This window comes from Mugil cephalus, chromosome 12, assembly GCF_022458985.1.
Source record: "Mugil cephalus isolate CIBA_MC_2020 chromosome 12, CIBA_Mcephalus_1.1, whole genome shotgun sequence".
NCBI lineage: Eukaryota > Metazoa > Chordata > Actinopteri > Mugiliformes > Mugilidae > Mugil > Mugil cephalus.
Genome location: NC_061781.1, coordinates 15,741,068 through 15,759,750, shown reverse-complemented (window position 1 = coordinate 15,759,750; position 18,683 = coordinate 15,741,068). Strand labels below are relative to the sequence as shown.

Sequence of the window (18,683 nt, the reverse complement as noted above, 5' to 3'; positions counted from 1 at the left end):
TATAGTATTTAAAGACATACGATATACACAGATCAGCTACAACAACAACAAAAGTCGCTGGCAGGAGAATTAAATAACATTGACCATGTTGTGACAATTCAGTGGGAAACTTGTGGACCTGGCATTCATGTGGATGTTACTTACCTCGTCGTGTACCAGCAGCAACCACCAGGCCAGACCAGACCGGGCACCCCAACCCCATAGCAGTGACACTCCTTGATGGCAGCAGCCATCCCCAGCAGCCTGACACAGACACACACACAAAAGCAATTTTGGAACAACTCAAAAAATATGAAAAACAGCACAAGGTGTTGACCTGGCCTCCAAATTCACTAGATCCCACTAGTGACAAGTATCTGTGGGGTGCACTGGAACGAGTCTGATCTACACAGACCTCTCCTCACAAGGGAGACTTGCACAATATTAGGCCATGGGTCATAATGTTATGCCTGACATCAGTCATTCTACACATTTTTACTTTTACACTTAAAATATAAATGTATGTTTGATATGGTTACATGTCAGCGCTTTTACCAAAGTCATAAAATGTTGTATTATTGTTACTTTAAAAATTGGTATACTTCTTCCACTATATATTTGGTGGAGGGTGGTAGAAAGTAACAAGGTTTATTTAATCGGTTAATGTACTTAAATACAAATTTTGAAATATGTTCCATACATATTAGACATAAATAGTGTATCTTGTTGTACTCCACTATGTGTTTTGACACCTTTAATTACTTAAGATGAATTTTTACATGCTGGATAATATGACACACTTTTAAAATACAGCACCTTCTTGCTTCGCCTTCTTCTTTTCTGCTTCTTAAAAAGCAGTGTATTGTCAGGGTCACACTTCAGATGTGGTTTGTTAACAGCTCCACTAAATAGTGATATTTCCTCTCAACTTCTCACATGGTTAGATATGAATGAATATTCAAATGATTGGATATTTCACCTAAATGCTGAACTGAAAAGAAAATGCCCTGAAATTAGTTATCTATGCAAACTCTTTTTTTTTTCTTTCCTTCACCTTTGATCATCTCCTGACCTCTTAGATGTATCTGGTCTTCTTATTAAAAGACCAGAACTATAATAATAACTATATATTAATAAAACTACTACCTTCACCTGCAGCAGCTACAGTAATGTGTTGCATACACACTGGTGCTACAGCATAAATAATCAAATGATGTCATATATATATATATATATCACCAACCAGAGGATTTAAACTATTAGTTTTACTTTAATAGTTATATTACCCTTGCTCATGTTTTTACAAAAGTTTAAAGTAGGATTTTTTCACTGATGTATTGGCCTTTACACTTACTGCTCTTGCTTTATGCCTCACAGCAGCAGCAGGCCTACAACTAATAGAAATTACATTAAGAATGTCAATCATTCTAATAGTTTCGGGTAAGCCCTTGGTCATTTTTGCACTAATTACAAGCAATTATAATTTCATTGACTTGTGTTTTTACAAAAGTTTAAAGTAGGATTTTTTCACTGATGTATTGGCCTTTACACTTACTGCTCTTGCTTTATGCCTCACGGCAGCAGCAGGCCTACAACTAATAGAAATTACATTAAGAATGTCAATCATTCTAATAGTTTCGGGTAAGCCCTTGGTCATTTTTGCACTAATTACAAGCAATTATAATTTCATTGACTTGTGTATCCCCCCCCCCCCCCCCTCCCCCTTGCATGTTTATGTCTTTCAACCGCAGCCTCTGCATAATGTCCCCAAGCTTTCAGCTGACTTTAAACTTCCTCTGGTGGCATGTGGCCCTATTATATACAGACCTGCAAGTGATTTAGTTAGTTAATTAATTGCCATGTGCAGATTTGTTTAAGTAAAACGGTTATCAGCGCAGACTAAAGCTCCACAATCAGTTTATCTAATGAGCCATTTGCAAAACAGCAAACAGCAGTTTGCTGCGGGGCCAAACGTTTTCCTTTTGGTGCACCACTGGCAGGCTATTGGTCGGCTGGGCAGGCTATTTGCATACACCGGGGTTTATACTCCCCCAGCGAAGTCAGAGTTGAGCACAGTTGAGATTCGACCTGACACAGCAGAAGTGGAGGACTGCTTGCATCATTTATGACTGTTTGGGGCAGCGTTTTCTAGCCCTTCAACATGGGATTTTGCAAGATTGCAGTAGCTGGACTGGTGCTTGCTGTACTTTCATGCACAGTTCAGTGCACAACTACAAGGTACTTCACATATGAAGAGGATGCACCTGGGACTGAGATAGGCAATTTATCTCAAGATTTAAAGATTGATCCGGCCGATGACCCCGATACATCATTCCGCTTCATGCAAGAGAACAACTCCTCTGTGATCCAAATGAGGGAGGCGGACGGACTTTTGAGTGTCGCAGAAGTAATTGATCGAGAGCAGCTCTGCCCCAGGTCCCCCCGTTGCTTCATCACCTTCGACATCGTGGCCCTCTCCAGGGAAAAGTTTCAACTCATCCACGTGGAGATAGAAGTGAGAGACATCAACGACCACTCTCCTCACTTTCCGCGCAACGAGACAAATCTGGAGATAGTGGAGAACGTCCCACTGTACTCCAGATTCCCCCTGCAGATAGCCCTCGACCAGGATGTGGGTGAAAACTACATTCAGAGCTACAACATTTCAGCCTCCAGCCATTTCGCCGTGGAAGTGCGCGACCGGGAGGATGGGGTGAAGTTTGCTGAACTGATCCTGGTGAAGGAGCTCGACAGAGAGGCGGAGGACTCCTACACGATCCTGGTGACTGCATCCGACGGAGGGGAGCCTGCAAAGTTCGGGTCAATGACTGTGAATATCAAAGTGCTGGATTTCAATGACAACAGCCCGACGTTTGAGCATGGCACTCTGAAAGTTGAGCTGAACGAAGACTCTCCGGTAGGTCACCGAGTCCTCAGGGTGCACGCGTTTGACCCCGACGACGGCATCAACGGCGAGGTGATGTACGCGTTCGCCGACGGCTTATCACCGGAAGCCGCGCGCGTCTTCCACGTCGACCCGTATTCCGGCGACGTGACCCTGAAGTCGCTTGTTGATTTTGAGAAGAGGAGGTCGTACGAGCTGGGCGTCAGGGCGTCCGACATGGGCGCGAACTCCGCGTCGTCCACCTGCAAAGTTGTGATAGACATCGTGGACGTGAATGACAATGCACCTGAAATCAGCATCAAGCCGATGACCTCCAGCAGCGACGGAGTCGCCTACATCACAGAGGCGGCAGCAGCGGAGAGTTTTGTGGCTCTGATCAGCACCTCGGATAGAGACTCTGGCGCCAACGGGTACGTGCGCATCAGCCTCCTCGGGCACGAGCATTTCACTCTGCAGCAGGCATATGGGGACACTTTCATGATTGTCACCACCACAACTTTGGACAGAGAGAAGACTCCCGAGTATAACCTGACTGTGATTGCTGAAGATCTGGGAAGCCCACCTTTCAAAACTGTCAGACAGTATACTATCCGCGTGACCGATGAGAATGACAACCCTCCTCTCTTCAGTAAGTCAGTTTATGAAGTTTCGGTCCTGGAAAATAACATCCCTGGTTCATATGTCACCACCGTCGTTGCTCGGGATCTCGATATGGGAAAGAACGCCAAAGTGTCTTACAAACTAATTGATTCAGAGGTGCCAGGAGGATCCCCAATCTCCACTTATGTGTCTATAGATTCCCTCTCAGGGTCTTTGTATACTTTAAGGTCTTTTGATTATGAGACACTTCAACAGATTGAACTCATCATTGAAGCAGAAGACAAAGGCTCCCCCTCTCTTTCAAGCACATCAACAATCAGGATCAGAGTCGTGGATCAGAATGACAACTATCCATACTTCACCTTCCCCGTCCTCCTTAATGACTCTGCTGATATTCTGCTGCCCTTTAATGCACCATCCGGCTATCTTGCCCTCCTCGTTTCAGCCGAAGATGCGGACGAGGGAGTGAACGGCGAGCTCTCCTACCAAATTGTACAAGGTGACCCAAAGCTTTTTACAATGAACAAAGACACCGGAGAGATTGCTTTAAAACAGCGGCTGACAGCTGAAATTGGTGACGTGCTGGAAATGAAAATCGCAGTGAGTGACAATGGCAGGTCCCCGCTCTCGAGCGGTGCCACCATTAGGTTCGTCGTCTCCGACACAGAGCCCTCCGAAGACCAAGTTGTAATTGTGCTGCGGTCAAGTGATGAAGAAGGCTCCGCTATTGATGGCTCACTAATTATCATTATTATGCTCAGTGGGGGTTGTGCATTGTTGCTGATTGCAATAGTGGTTGTTGTTGTCACATGCAAACTCAGCCGCGGAGGAAGGCGCTATGGCAGCAAGAGAGAATCCGCGCACCAGAATCTGTTTGATAGCAGGCCCATTCCCATGCTTGGTTCAGCAGAACCAAACATTTACACAGGTCAAGGAGGCTTTTTCCATGAGAGGCCCTCGTTGTCTCTGGATGATTCCTGCCTGTATGAGGAGAGAAGTGGGGACTCAGAAACAAAGGTGAGCCAGCTATATTTTGGATTTTTCAGCCTTTTTCATCTTTTATTTTCACATGCATATGATGTTCCCTGGTGCTGCCTTGATCTTTGTGCCAGAAATGGAAACTAAGCTCTCTGCTGTCACTTTGTTTGTTCTCTTAGATGTTCCTGCCCTCCAAGCATTTCCAACCAACGTCTGTGTGGCAGGGTGACAAATACTGCTTGCAAGTGAGGTAAGACAACTAAATGAAATTTCTTTTCTGAGATAGGATGTGTTTTAGGAAACAGCGAAATCTCGCCGAGCAGACGGGGTACACAACATTTAGCGTGCGTGCAATTTGTTGCTGGTGGCACTCGTGTAGAATGAGGTTAGAGCGGCAGCGCGGAGCCAGGCCCAGCACGTGAAAAAAAAAATACATCAATAATCAAGCTAATGTGGTGCAGTCGTGGCTCATACAGTATCTGTTGATTGCATTTGCAGTGGCATCAGCAGCACTGACCAGCAGAGCGTGAAGGACAGCGGCAAAGGGGACAGCGACTTCAACGACAGCGACTCTGACATCAGTGGAGACGGAGGCAAGAAGAACTTCAGCACCTTCCAACCGAGGCGAAAAAGTGAGTTCATAAGCAAAACATAAGCGTTCCCCAGGCTTGTGCAAACGATAAATGGTGGGAATGTGATATCTGCATCATCAGTTTCTCATCATGTCTGTTCCTCTTTTCATTTCAGGCGTAGCTAACAGTTTATCTGGCGACTGCCAAAGCACTTACTGCGCAATACCAACACAGAATTTCAGAGGCCCGAGAGATGGCGCATACAGGACGGGCTTCTCCCCGGTGCCCGTCTTCGCGGGTCCTAATGGCCTCCCCCAGTGTTGGAAGGACTCCGGCTACGGCACAGATAGGCCGAAATCCCGCAGCAGCATGCACAGCTTCTCCAGGACCGGGACCCTTCCTTCCTACTTCCCCCAGCAGCAGCACGAGGCCGGTGTTGCGGGTGCCGCAGTGCATAGGCAGAGTCCAAATATTGTAACGGTAGCTACAGCGTTAGAGGTCGCAACTATCTTTTAAAAACTTCATGGAAAGTTGTAAATATTTGTTCTTGCTCTGACTAATTGGTGTATATACTGTGTATTTAATTATGTTTATTCATGTTCCATTATTTGAATTTCAGTAGTATATTGTTTTTTGGTTTATATTATATTATATTATATATGTATAAATGGTTTCATATTTTTATACATGTTTGAAATGTTCCAAATAAAATCCATTCATACTTCCTTCTGTGACACATGTTTTATTTTCCCGATACAAGTGAAATATGTCGCTTTTTCAACAGTTTTATCAAACCTGATGACACGGCTAATATAATCAGATGTGACAACGAGTCATTTTAATTGAAAGATGTTACAGAAGATGAATGGTTCTCCCTCGACACCAGGAACCCCAGTCTGAATTTGTAAACGTGTTGGAACTCTTTCCCCAGTTTGAATCTACATGATCAGGACTCCGAGTCAGTGTTGATCAGATGTAAAATCTCATGCCGTCCCATTACCTGGCAGACTGGCTTTGAAGACTTCTAGGTTGCTCAGTTGTGTTCCTCGCATGCAAATGAGACAGTAGAGCTGCTACTCAAGTGGAAAATAAAGTATAAACCACTACTCCCACAAAATCATGCTGCTTGCTGTCACACCTGTTTCAGCTCTTGGAAATAATTTACATCACTCCACACAACACAGTACAACATGTATTTGGCTGCTTGACAAATTCCTGCCTGTCATTTGTTGCTGTGAGGGGGCAAACGTTCAGCCCTTGCACATAAATTCATCTGCCTTAGCCCAGAAAATGGGACAAAGTGAATACTGAGGCACTGATAAGGCGCTCGCTTGCTTAGCTTCGCCGTCGTACTTGCAAAACCGGTTACTATTATTAAGTTTAATTCATCCATACAAAAGTAGGGCAAGAGCAAACTGTCTCTGGTCCCAAATGATTTATTGATGAGACATTGATGAGTTTTAAAACGAGAAACACTGGTGACAAACATCACCCCGAATTCTGCTTGCCAGGTCTTTTAAACGCTAACGTAGACGTGGCATAGAAATTATCCAGCGCTTACATTACCCCGTTTGTTTGTGTTTCTTGCTTACGCTGCCCAAAACCGAGGAGTGTATGGAAGTAAATCAAGGGCACACGTTTGCAAGAAATTCTGTAACTAAATTATGCAAAAGAAAATAAAAAATATATTAAACACATCTCTCAATCAAGGGACCGTGTCCACGGGGAAGTGCGCGCCGTTTTCATCAAACAACTTCAAATGTACACGCCCCGCTTTAAAATTGCTTTTCATCAGCATTTCCAAAATGTGCTCCTGATTTGTTTAACTGAAAGGTCAACGCCAAATGTACATTTTAAACAATATCTGCCGCTCTGCTGATGATTTTCCTCTGTTCGCGTACAGGTTTGTCACCGTACTCTGTCCTCATTATTTTTAAGGTCAATTTCAACGCGCGTTTGATATGTGGCAGCGTATACGAGACAAGAGTAAAGGGCTGTTGCAAAATTACATAACAGCCATGTGAGCAGCTGTCTCCACGAGAGAATGTGTAGTTTCCAAACCTGCTGCAGAAGAACAGCTATTAGAGGATGGCATTATTTTAACCGAGCCATTATTTTTTTTTTTCCTCTCTTTCTTCTGTTGCTCTGCAGCAAACAGGGGCTAAGAGCAGAGCTCATTTGCATGAGCATAAATACCTGCTTTTTTAGCTTTTGATAGCTGTGATAAAAGCTGGAATGGAGTGGATTAGATCCCTTTTACATAACCATAAAGCTCTAAACAAGACTTCTCACACATTACCACAATATGCCTCATGAATAAAAGACGGTGTTTGAAACTAATTTCATTTTTAAGCTCTTCTGACCAGCCTTTTTTTTTTAAATAAAATAAAATAAAATATATAATACTTCAAAAGTCACTACTGTTTGTAAACTGCTAAGTTATTAACTTGAGGATTCAAGGCCACGCCATACAAACGGCAAGCAATAAGAAAGAAGGTCATATTTATGCCCCCAGTGATGTGCACTCATCTGACAGATAGCCAATTGTACACAGAGGGAAAATGCATTTATCAATCAATACAATATGGTTCGCTCTATCGCTGCTTTATATGCTGCTTGTAGGTCAAATAAGTTGTGCACTGACCTGACAATTTATGCCACAAGGTATGTCCAAATACACGTTTTGGCATAAAATGTGCGTCATTAATATCCCACTGCAACTCTTGCAGCACAATCAAACTCTCCCCAGGCAATAGAAAGTAAGTGCTTTACAGCTTGTTTTCAGCTCATCAGGGCTACACTGACAAATGAGTCACATCTGCACATGTCATTTCTAGCCTCCGCACCTGTGATGTTAGGTTTATTTTTGACAAATAGCTAACTGTATACCTGTGATTATGTTGTTATGGCCTCTTAGCATCTCATCTTTGATACACAATTCCCCAGAGTATGCGGCATAGCAAAGATGGAGACCTTCTGAGTCGATGTGATGCTTTAGGCCCGTTACACAACGCAATGTTTTGTGCGCTTCACACCTCATCTTCATCTTTGCCCGAACTGCCAAATGTGGATATTGACTTTTAGGTGCTTTGAACTGTGGGCGTGGTGTGGAAAAAACAAAAAAAGAAAGAAAGAAAGAAACACACCATTTGTTTTCTACCTGACAGTTGCAGCTGAGCTGCTTATGTTCTTTAACCATATAGATATTATTTATAAGTGATGTCAACTCGACCTCCCTCCCCTACTCATGTCTGATCACTTAGGATACTTCAAACATGACGCGTGCGAAGTGGACGTGGGCAAAAGCAACAGTTTCTTCTGAATTATGGGATGTTATCGCCATGGCTTTGTCATCTCACTGTAATTATGTTCTATAAATACACCATATCGTATATAGAAAGTATCCATTGTGACCGTTAGAACATTGCTTTTCGCAAATGTCTTCCCCATTGGAGATTGCACTTAAGGTCCAGTTAAATCACTTTATGACTCATTATGCCTAGTTTTATTGTAAATAACCTCCTTTCATATCTGTGTGTTTGTGATGAAGCCACTGGACCACAATCTATCTAAAGGACATTATCGGAAATACACTTATTTGCATTCTTGATAGTTTAGTTTGGAAAGATTTTTCTGCAGGTTGGCTTAGATTTTCCTTCCCTATTCTTTTCAGTTTGAAAGCTTTAGAAGAACCACAAAGTGAATGCAAGTGGAGAGAGGCTGGCTAAAGGTTTCCCTTTGTTTTTATGCTAAGCTAACTAGCGGCGGTCTCCAGCTTCACATTTAACGTAGAGATGAGGGTAACATTCGGACTGAATCATTCAAGAAACGTTTTATCTTAACCAGCTCTTAATCCAAGGTGATCATACGATATAATGTCAGATCATTTTGCCTCATCGTAAGCATCTCGTTTATCTGCACAGTTTTTATGAAAAGTGTGGAGAAAAGTGTTCAACGATTACAGATGGGAGCTGCAGATGAAGCAACACAAAAAAGAGCTGTGAATTTAATACATGTTTACTTTGGAAGTCATCTGTTGGCCTCTCAGCGTATAAGGGTGCGTATGGGATTTATACTTAAAACTGAACCGTATGGTGTTGTGTGGCTCTGCCCGTAGACGTCTGTATGCCTATTGGCTTGCGTTTAGTTGTCTGATTTGATTGATTTGATATAGTTTCCGTCAGATTTTCCCTCTTATCTCGGCTGTCAGATGAGAGGGAGATCAGAGACCCATTTCAAAGGAAGTGTTGCCAGGTATGATGCAGAGGACATCTATCACTTTCCTCTCCCGCATCAATTACCACTTTTACTTTGTCACCACGTATTCATCAAACGGATAAATGCTAAAACCAGGAATCTTATTTAGTTACTTATTTGTTTTTAACTTTATTCACTGGAGAATTTAAAGTCAATCTGGTCGTGTCAAGAGCGATAAGTTAAATGCATCATTTAGAAAGTCAGTCATTATTCACAATATGTTTTGTTTTAAGTTTCATGAGAGCTTCATGCAAACTGTGGGTGGAGTAAACTCACAGAGACCATTAATCAGTAGATTAGTGTTTGTAGCCTATGGCAGAACCAGCAGTTTGACTTTCTATTTTGGTTCTTATACCACTAGGGGGAAACATCATGCTATGTAACCTCAGAAAATTACAGGTTGCCCAAACATCATTTACACTTATGGGTCACTGTTTTGTACACCACCACAATCAGGCAACGATGTAATCAGGAAAATATAATGTGAAAAACTAAAAAGCACATTGGATGTATTGCTACTGTGACGGCTTCATTGTATCTCCCTCTGCAAAAGCAGGGCAGGGAAATTCATGAGCTCAAAACATCGCTTTTTAATGGAGTTCCACTGAGCCTGAGACTCGCAGAAAGCCCGAGCTCAACAGTATCACACAGTGCACTAATAATATGTCACTGCTTTTACATTCTCAGCGCCATTTCAGATGTTTTTCTTCATTGTGCGGCTCGGGCTTTTAGTGACAAGTTCACCAAAACTGCACATTTGCTCTGTTTACATATTTTTTTTATTATTTTATTTTATTTTTTTCTGCTGAGGGCTATCAGCGATTTAAATATCTCGATCCGGAGTGGCATCATCTGCAGGGCTAAGGATGCATTGCATTCAAGTCTGATGAACAAACAAAGGATGAGTACATTTTGAGGGGCTCCGGCAATCAGATCATTGAGTGCTCATTTTCAGCTGAAGCACATCGGCGAGTAATTCAGAGCCGCGAATTCCATATTCTGTCCTTTTGTCTTAATCTGAAACGGGAGCTCCACGCAGTTAATATTCATTTGCTTTAACCGCATATCAATATAATGGGGGGCAGCTAATTAACATTCATGGTGAGCATGTTTATTATAATATCTGGAACATAAGCCCGTATTCCAATTGGGCTTGTATTCAGGATGAGCTTTTAGCGTCCATCTTTAAACAAATAAGGGTCCCCGCATAATATGCACAACATTACCTCAGTGACCAAAGAGCCAACAAGAAACAACAATAAATGATCTCCCTTTAAGCCTCTTTGTTATAAGGGTATTGCATAAAGCTATCCCCAGACAGAATGTTTCATCTCATCAGGCTATATTAAATTAGCCTATCGCTGAATTAATGAATACATAGGCTGACTATTGTTTTTCCACCTCAGTAGCAGTGCAGTTGACCTCTGCCTTGCACAGCAACGCCGCTGCCTGCAGTCCTCTATCTGCAGAGTGTGTCAGCTCACACATACAGCTTTTGGTCCTGAGCTGATGATGATAAATCTGCGCCAGTTGTTCACCACTTGATTGTGGTTTACTGCTGAGCAGGGAGGGTGTCTCATTGTGTCAGTGTGGGCCGTCATGGAGACAGCTGCCAAAGGAAAGGGAAAAAAAAAACAGCTTTTATGCTGTCCTCTGCTATATAGAAGAGAAAATTAGAGGAAAAGAGAGAACGAGTGGACGAGAAAAGGAGAGCAAGGGAGAATAACATGTTGCATCAATCAGTCTAAATGACTTGCTTATGTAATTAGCCAACAATGTTTTGTTTCTTCGGTTCCCTGAAGTTATTAGTGGTTCACAGTTAACCTTGAAGTAATTGGAAAGGCTCCGTTGATGTTCCCCTGTCTGTACGGGACTGACAGTTTATTTTTCTTCTGTGCATGGCTTCCTTCCTCTTTTATGTTGCTACAGTATTTATGAATTAGTTTCCTGTCACTTTACAGTACAGCCTGATACTAATTGGCGCTGAGATATATGGGTTATTCACATCACGCTAGGTGGCATGCTGTTTTCCTTCCTCCCCGGCATTAACATGACTGAGAATTGTCGAAAACTAATAACGTGGTGTTGCTGTGGTAATGCTGCTGCACAAATTACACCTTCCTCGAAAATGGTATAATCTCAAACATAAATTTAAACACGAAGACTCGGCTCGGCTCGGCTCCTCCAACCAGTCCCTGATGTTTTAATTTGACGCTTCATCTGCAATTAGACATGCACTGCACAGACACTGGCTTATTTTTATTTAGTGAGAATCAAACATTCACTTTGGACTCCTTAATTTAAAAAGGGGGAGCCGGGCTTCGGTGCAGAGGTTTTACCCTCAGTTTGTATTAAGAATTAATAAGAGGGACGGTGTTTCTCTGAAAAATGAATTTAGCTGTCATGGTTTTTGACGACTTCCGCATCAGTGGCATGCTAGGACACAATTGCCAAGCGGCTGGTCTGGCTGTCAATAAAAAGACAGAGAGTGTTGTCAGGGAGCGGATGATGAGCCCAGGATGTGAGGGAAAAACTCTGCTCCTCATGGTTTAAATTGGTGCAAAGAAAAACATTCAAAGATTCAAAAAAGAAGAAAAAAAAAATAAAAAGAACAATCTTAGAATGTTTGTGAAGCCGCACTTTGCTCAGTTTTGTCTCATTTCAATTTCACATAAAAAAATAAAAAGGTTGTGTCCTTTGTAATTTTCTGATAGTCTCTTGCCTCCGTCGGCCACTTTGCTGGATAGATATCAGCCCGAGGAGTTAATTTAAATGACTTTTTGAGGATGGTGATTGATCCATTGCATACCAAATAACTTTCATGGCCTGAGATAAAGTGCCACTGGAGAAAGAATAAGAAAATGTCATGAGCTCTTCCAGATCCCATTGCTATTGTAACTATCTATTATCAACTGTTTCCACCTAATTATGTAGGCACGGTTCGTTCCTTTGCTCTCACTTTCCAGTAATCCCGCACAGAAATGTTGTCATTGTCAACATCGCAAATCTTGTTATAAATATATCGTAGCATTATATGCTCAATTTGGTTCTCTAATACAATTTAAGCCATTTCTCAAGGTCTTTATAGGCTCGTATTTAAAATATATAAAAACTAAAAAGCGGTTTGTTTGTTGTTTTCGCAGGGATTGTCAAAAATCATAGCGGCTCAGGCAGGTTTCCTTTTGTTTATCCAGGAAGATCACAGCCTGGGTCATATTAGAGATGTTTACTCCTCCTGTCAAAGGATAAGTTGTAAATTTTAGCTCACGGGAAATGAAAGCTGTAGTGGCATGCTGAGTACAGACACCAAAGTAATGTCACCTTGAGTGAGCATTTCTCTTGTCTGGACTGGCAGGTGATATCAGAGGATAAACTCCATTTTGACCTTGTGTTCACTCATCACAACAAAAACACAAGAAGAAGAACAGCTATAAAAAATATATATATATATATTTAATAAAAAAAAAACATCCGTCACATCTCAAATATTATTGCTTCAGTCAGCTGATATCACCAGGCACGTCTCCAGATAACCGCTCTTCATTCTGTCTGAAGCAATGGATGACTAAGCTTGATCACTGTTTATTAAAAATGCAAAAAAAAAAAAAAAAAAAAAAACACAACAACTAAACATATCTTCATTAACATTCACTGCCATGGAGGTGTGATTGATTCCATCATCAACCGAGTTATTTTCGTGACCAGCATAGGAACATCAAACGCCATGACCTCCATTATTTCCCCTTTGAAATTGCATTCACTTTATTCGCCTCTCTGGCTCTCCAATACCTTGAATCATTTCTCCTGGGAGGTGTTTTTTTTCTAACCTGCTGCTTCTCTGCCAGTCCTAAGAGCAGTGTAACCAGCAATTCTCTCACACTGTATGTGGGACACTTGAGCTAAGAGTGAGACGAGGCATCTGGCGCAACCTTGGTGAGACTGTGCGCTAGATTCAGCTCAGTGGATTTAGAGAGAGGGACCCCCAGAAATAAAGTGGCACGCATGATATTTATCTATATTTATCTTGACAGTGTATGAATGTCTTGTTGCAGGATTCGGACTACCTATTTGATACCAAGTACAGCATTTGGGAAAACAGATTCCAGCATATATGCCGCTGTACGATTGTTCTAAGCCTGTTTACTCCTAAAGCCCTACTATAACAGGTGTAAAACACCTGAATACAACTGAAGCTTGTTTTCTTTTCTAGTGTTCACTGAGAAGATGCCACTGTGCCTGAGTGAGGCTCTAAAGAAAGGGGGATGTTAGCTAGAGTTAGGGCTTGGACCAAGGGGGACTAGACAGGCCAGATCTGGTTAAGTTCAAATAAAGTTGAAAATGTTTTATTTGTCAAACTGTTTATGGTATGTAATACATGGAAATAACCCATTGCTTCGTGGACTACTGTTATGAAACCACAGCATTAGGATGTCGCCATCTTTGAGGCCCAATATCTACTTTAATGTGGGGTTACTTAATGTGAAATTGATGATTTTGCAATGAGAGTCTATTGGGAACTGAATTTTCTGGAGTCAGCATCTAGCGATCGTGAGTGATTCGCACCTTAAGCACCTTAAGCCTCTTCTTGCATCTGCTGCCTATAGCACCTCCATTGGTTAGATACAGTCTGTGCTTTGATTTATATACAAACGTGGAGATACTGCATGATGCAGTATGTACTCTTTAGGACTAACCACAACTATTTGTAATTGTTACACCACTTTGTGTAACAGTTAAGACAAGTGAGATACATTGTGTTATCTAATTAGCTTTGTTTGGCTGCTCTTTTGCCCAATCCAGAGATTATGAAAGTAGTACACATCTATTTCTAGTTAGGTTCAGGTCAAGGTAAGAGGAAACTCCTAGATGCATCTTTATAGATTCTCAAAATCCATGTGCAGAGCTCAGGGTGGATGGATGGGTTGATACAACATTGGACATTAACAAGGGGGATTGTTGTTTATCTAGTGGGCATAATGTCAAGGTTCTATAATCTTAACCTTGTGTCTAATATTGTAACCATAATCAGACAGATATTTGTTTAGGTAAAAAAAAAAAAAAAAAAAAAAAAGATCTACCTAGTGATCATGAGTGATTTGCACCTTAAGCCTCTTCTTGCATCTGCTACCTATAGCACCTCCATCGGTTAGAAACAGTCTATGCCTTAATTTATATACAAATGTTTAGAAACTGCATGGAAATACAGTGTTTGCACTCTTTAAACCAACATTTTGTAATTGCTACACCACTTAAAGCAAATGAGATGCATTGTGTTGTTTAATCAGCTTTGTTAGGCTGCTATTTTGCCCAATTCATAGATTATGAAAGTAGTACAAGTCTATTTCTATTTATGTAGGGTGCACCCTATCCCTTTCCAAAGTGCTCTGAAGCTGCTTTCGATTCATCACCAATGACTTATTTTCCTCAGTTGTCATCATTTTGGATCAGTTGTCATAGTATGACATCGCTGCGTAACTTATGGCATCAGATCGCTCCTTGATCTTACTCTGTCCACCAACAGCCGAACAGCTGATGGCATCTGTCCTGCATCTAGTCAACGGCGTGACCGATTCGGATCTAATCTTTTCAGACAGCTGATGTTGTCTGTTTCCGGTGTTCGTTCGGCATCTCGCCTTGATTCCTTGCCATTTCATCAACATAATGTATCCCATGGGGTGAATTTCACCTCTTCACTTTCAACTCCAGGGGTCTCCTTTCTGTAACGCGTACCTGGAAATGTCTTCAGGTGTAATTGCAGACTTCTCGCGGGTTTGACATTACAATGGCTTCTCAGGGAAAGAAAGAATTTCTTCAACTGAGCTGCTGAAAGCCTGAAACTGAATTTCACACTCAGAAAAATCCATATGATATTCCCATGATCATCAAGGACTCTTGCAGTAATCATGAACGTGTGCTAAACATCTGTTCTGAAATTTGACCAGTAAATTGTTGCTAGAGTCTCTCAAAGTACGTGGAATATGTTAGAGGACTGAGGTCTAACAAGTTGGGACACAAGATCATTACTGAGATGAATAATCAATAGATCTTGAGGAGGAGGGGTAATTCTTCCTGATGCTTGCAATACTGTGCTGCTCAGGCTATTTACAATTACAGGACTAATTTGAAATAAATTCCACATTCCTTGAAAAACATAGTTGATTAAATGTTAAATAGTATGGATTTGCTGAAATATTCATAATGCATGTATGTGTAGGCACTCCTGTATATAACCATTTACACCTTATCGAGATTTCGGCATTAAAAACTGTCTGTAATGGGCTGTACTTTAGTATTATGCTAAGCAGTTTGGTCAATTTTATGACAAAGTTAGCCATTCATATCGTGCACAGCAATTATTTAATATGTTTGACTGGCTTATTCAAAGACAATTTGGACCTTATCAAGGATACCGCTTTGTTGCACTGACCCAAGACCTTCATTTACTGCCGCTGCAGACACTCAATAATTGTCAATGTGTTGCAGGTTATGGTGTTTGTTTTCTTGTTCCTCGTAATTACATTCGTGATTTCAGTCTTGAAAGTTTGATGTGATTTGAATGTGAATTCTCTTCCAGAAAGTACCAGATAGTTTTACAGTCCCAATGTGTTTTGTGTTTGGATCAGAGCAGTGTGTGACACGCTTGTTTTCCAGACTGATTGATGAGCAGGTAATTTGCTTGGTTTTAGGTGCATATTTGCATAAACCTTTTAAAAGGCACATTCTGCACAGACAGTCACATTCTTAGCTCCTTACCCCCGAAATGCAGATTAGGTTCAGAATTCATTAAACTCATATCACCAAACACCAACCAAAACTGCACTGGAAGAATCCAAGATGTTTTTCAAGTTAGAGTTTAAGTTTTGAGAATTTGGCAAGGGTTTGTATTCGCTCTTGGACCCCCAGTGAGTTTTTCTAAAACTCTAATGCAAAAACATCAACTCTTTAACCCACACGCTCTGGAGAGGCTTGACTCCTGAGTTCGGATTCAGAATTGAAATGTTGTAGAATTGGCACGTTGACCCTTGAGGATTTACATTTACATGCAAATCCGCAGCTCGTCAGTAACAAACATAATTTATTCGACGTGTATCATGATAACAAGGCTTGTGAGGTGCGTAAGACTTCTTTTGTTGAATCCACAGTCAGGAGAGCAGCTCTGCTATAAAGGTAGATGTGAAAGACCCGCATGGCAATTGTCAGCCTGCAGAAATGGAAGCGTAACAGCCATGAGTAACAGGCCAAGATCTGACCATGCTGTCTATAGAAAACCAGCAAAAAAGATGTATAAATGTATAAACAAAACATAATTCTACCCTCGGCTTATATTTAGTGCCCGGAAGGATATTTTTTTTATAGATGGCAGTAGCCCCAGTAAAAATTAAGAAAGAAAGAAAGTAAGGGCAGTGAAATGCAGCAAAGGTCTTTCAGTTGAGCGTGTTTTGAATTTAAATGCATATGACTTGTGTAGCTTGAAAACTACTTTAGGACAAGGAAGTCAAATAATTCCATTCGTATAAACGTGAAAGATAAGACTAAGCCTTTTTTTTATTTTAACAGCTCACCAACACATCGAGCAATATACAATCTAGCATGCATCTAGCAACATTATATATAATAAACAACCCTATAGTTATATAGTATATGTGAAAAGTTTTCTTTTTAACTTTACCCATAGCTATAGCTAAGCAGCTCCCATTTGGGATACAATCATTTTGAAAAATGCCCCAAGAAAACATGCACAAATGAAAAGGCCCTCTAGTGGTCATAATAAATAATTATGATAGGAGCAAAGGAGAGTTTATAGAGCCACAAAGTACAGTAAACATTTGCTTTCGAAGCTTGGGATATTGGAACTGGGTTAGAGTTAGGGCTGTTGTCAGGTTGAGTGTCACAAAACACAACTCACCACAGATGAGATTAGGTTCAGGTTAAGGTAAGAGGGAACTCCTAGATGCATCTCTACAGATTTTCAAACGCCAGTCCTCAAAGTCCACGTGGGGAGCTCAGGTTGGACGGATGGGTTGACACAACGTTGGACATTAACAAGGGGGATTGCTGTTTATCTAGAATCTATGATCGTAACCTTGTGTCTAATATTGTAATCAGACAGATCTTTGTTTGGATACAAAACAAAAAAATCCAACTTAAATGACTTGAAACAACCCAAGATTTATTATTAGCTGTCATATTTTAAAAGATTCAGTCATTTTCCATCAGAGATTTTTTATTTATTTATTTTTACAGTTTATCTGTGGCACATATCCTGCCTCTGCTATGCTCTTGTGGGTTGGATCTGTGGGAAGGTACAAATGACCTATTTGGCTGTTTAGGTTGGAGGAGTTGTTGGTAAATAGGTCACTTCTTGGCACCTATTTTCCACAGCAGATTAATGCACATTTGGCATGCCAGTGAATTATGACAGCAAGACGGTGTATGTGGGATTGACTAAAAATAAACAACAGCTCCTATGTTCATCTAAATGGAGGAACACGCCACCCGGTGCAACAGTGTTAACCCTCTCTCCTATGAAATTGTATTTGTGCGCAACAGTAAATATGCTTTGAAAAAAATGTAAAGCAGCCTGGATTACATTCACTATTACCATAATAAGGGAATCATTTTAAAGAGGGAATTCTGCAATTTACAGAAATGAGGATACTGAAAAGCACGGTTATTTGTTTTCTGACATTATATCTACCTACAGTAACTATTGGATTAAGTTACCTTTATATGTACGCGTTTTGACACTAGCATACGTTGGTTTCACACAAAAAGGGTTCACAGTGACCTAAGATGCAACATGGCCAGGAGCGTTAAATGAGATCGCAGTCTTTTCCCAACCTTAAACAAAGTGCATTTGTTGCCTCAGTCTAATCACAGATGGGGCTCAGGATGCAAACGTCTCTAGAGTCAAACTCCTCTGCTTTGTACACCTGCCATCCACTCTAACCATCTCTCTCCTGGTCCAGTGCAGTACACAAATGAAGCAATTTGTTCACAGAGAAAACACATTGCCTGTTATAGACCAAGCTGCACTTAATAGGATCAGTTCCTTGTTGGTTTCGGTCTTTTAGCTGGGTTTTTCGGCAATAAGAAGGAATATATATCCCTTAATCTAAGAAAAACACAGTTCGCAACAGACACAAAGGTAAGATATTCTGGACAACACTCGTGCAGCGTTAGTTTTATCTAACCCTCAAGATGTCTGGAGCCACACTGACAGGATAGAAGTGAATTGAATTTAGCTGTAGCAACAGCAAAGGGTCTTTTCAGAAACAATATCCTGGTCACTGTGGAAATATTAACAAACCTCTGTTTCCCTCTGAACTACATCCCACTAAGAAATATATTCCCTTTAAGTGTGCACAATATGCTGTGCGGACTGGACAAAA

At 41.2% G+C, this 18,683-nt stretch overlaps 1 protein-coding gene across 1 annotated transcript; it reads left to right on the top strand.

Annotated features, from left to right (window-relative positions):
- The first annotated feature begins 2,066 nt into the window (after window positions 1-2,066).
- pcdh8 (protocadherin 8) lies at window positions 2,067-5,689 on the top strand. Its single transcript, XM_047601165.1, has 4 exons — window positions 2,067-4,501; window positions 4,642-4,712; window positions 4,961-5,094; window positions 5,210-5,689. The coding sequence occupies exons 1-4, from the start codon at window positions 2,141-2,143 to the stop codon at window positions 5,548-5,550; spliced, it is 2,907 nt and encodes a 968-aa protein (XP_047457121.1). The 5' UTR covers window positions 2,067-2,140; the 3' UTR covers window positions 5,551-5,689.
- Window positions 5,690-18,683: the final 12,994 nt, after the last annotated feature.

What these genes read in the sequence shown, in the direction of transcription:
- pcdh8 (XM_047601165.1), top strand. Translation starts at nt 2,141, where the DNA reads ATGGGATTTTGCAAGATTGCAGTAGCTGGACTGGTGCTTGCTGTACTT. An exon ending in AAATACTGCTTGCAAGTGAG is followed by an intron (nt 4,713 to 4,960) that starts GTAAGACAACTA and finishes TTGCATTTGCAG; the next exon opens with TGGCATCAGCAGCACTGACC. An exon ending in CTTCCAACCGAGGCGAAAAA is followed by an intron (nt 5,095 to 5,209) that starts GTGAGTTCATAA and finishes TTTTCATTTCAG; the next exon opens with GCGTAGCTAACAGTTTATCT.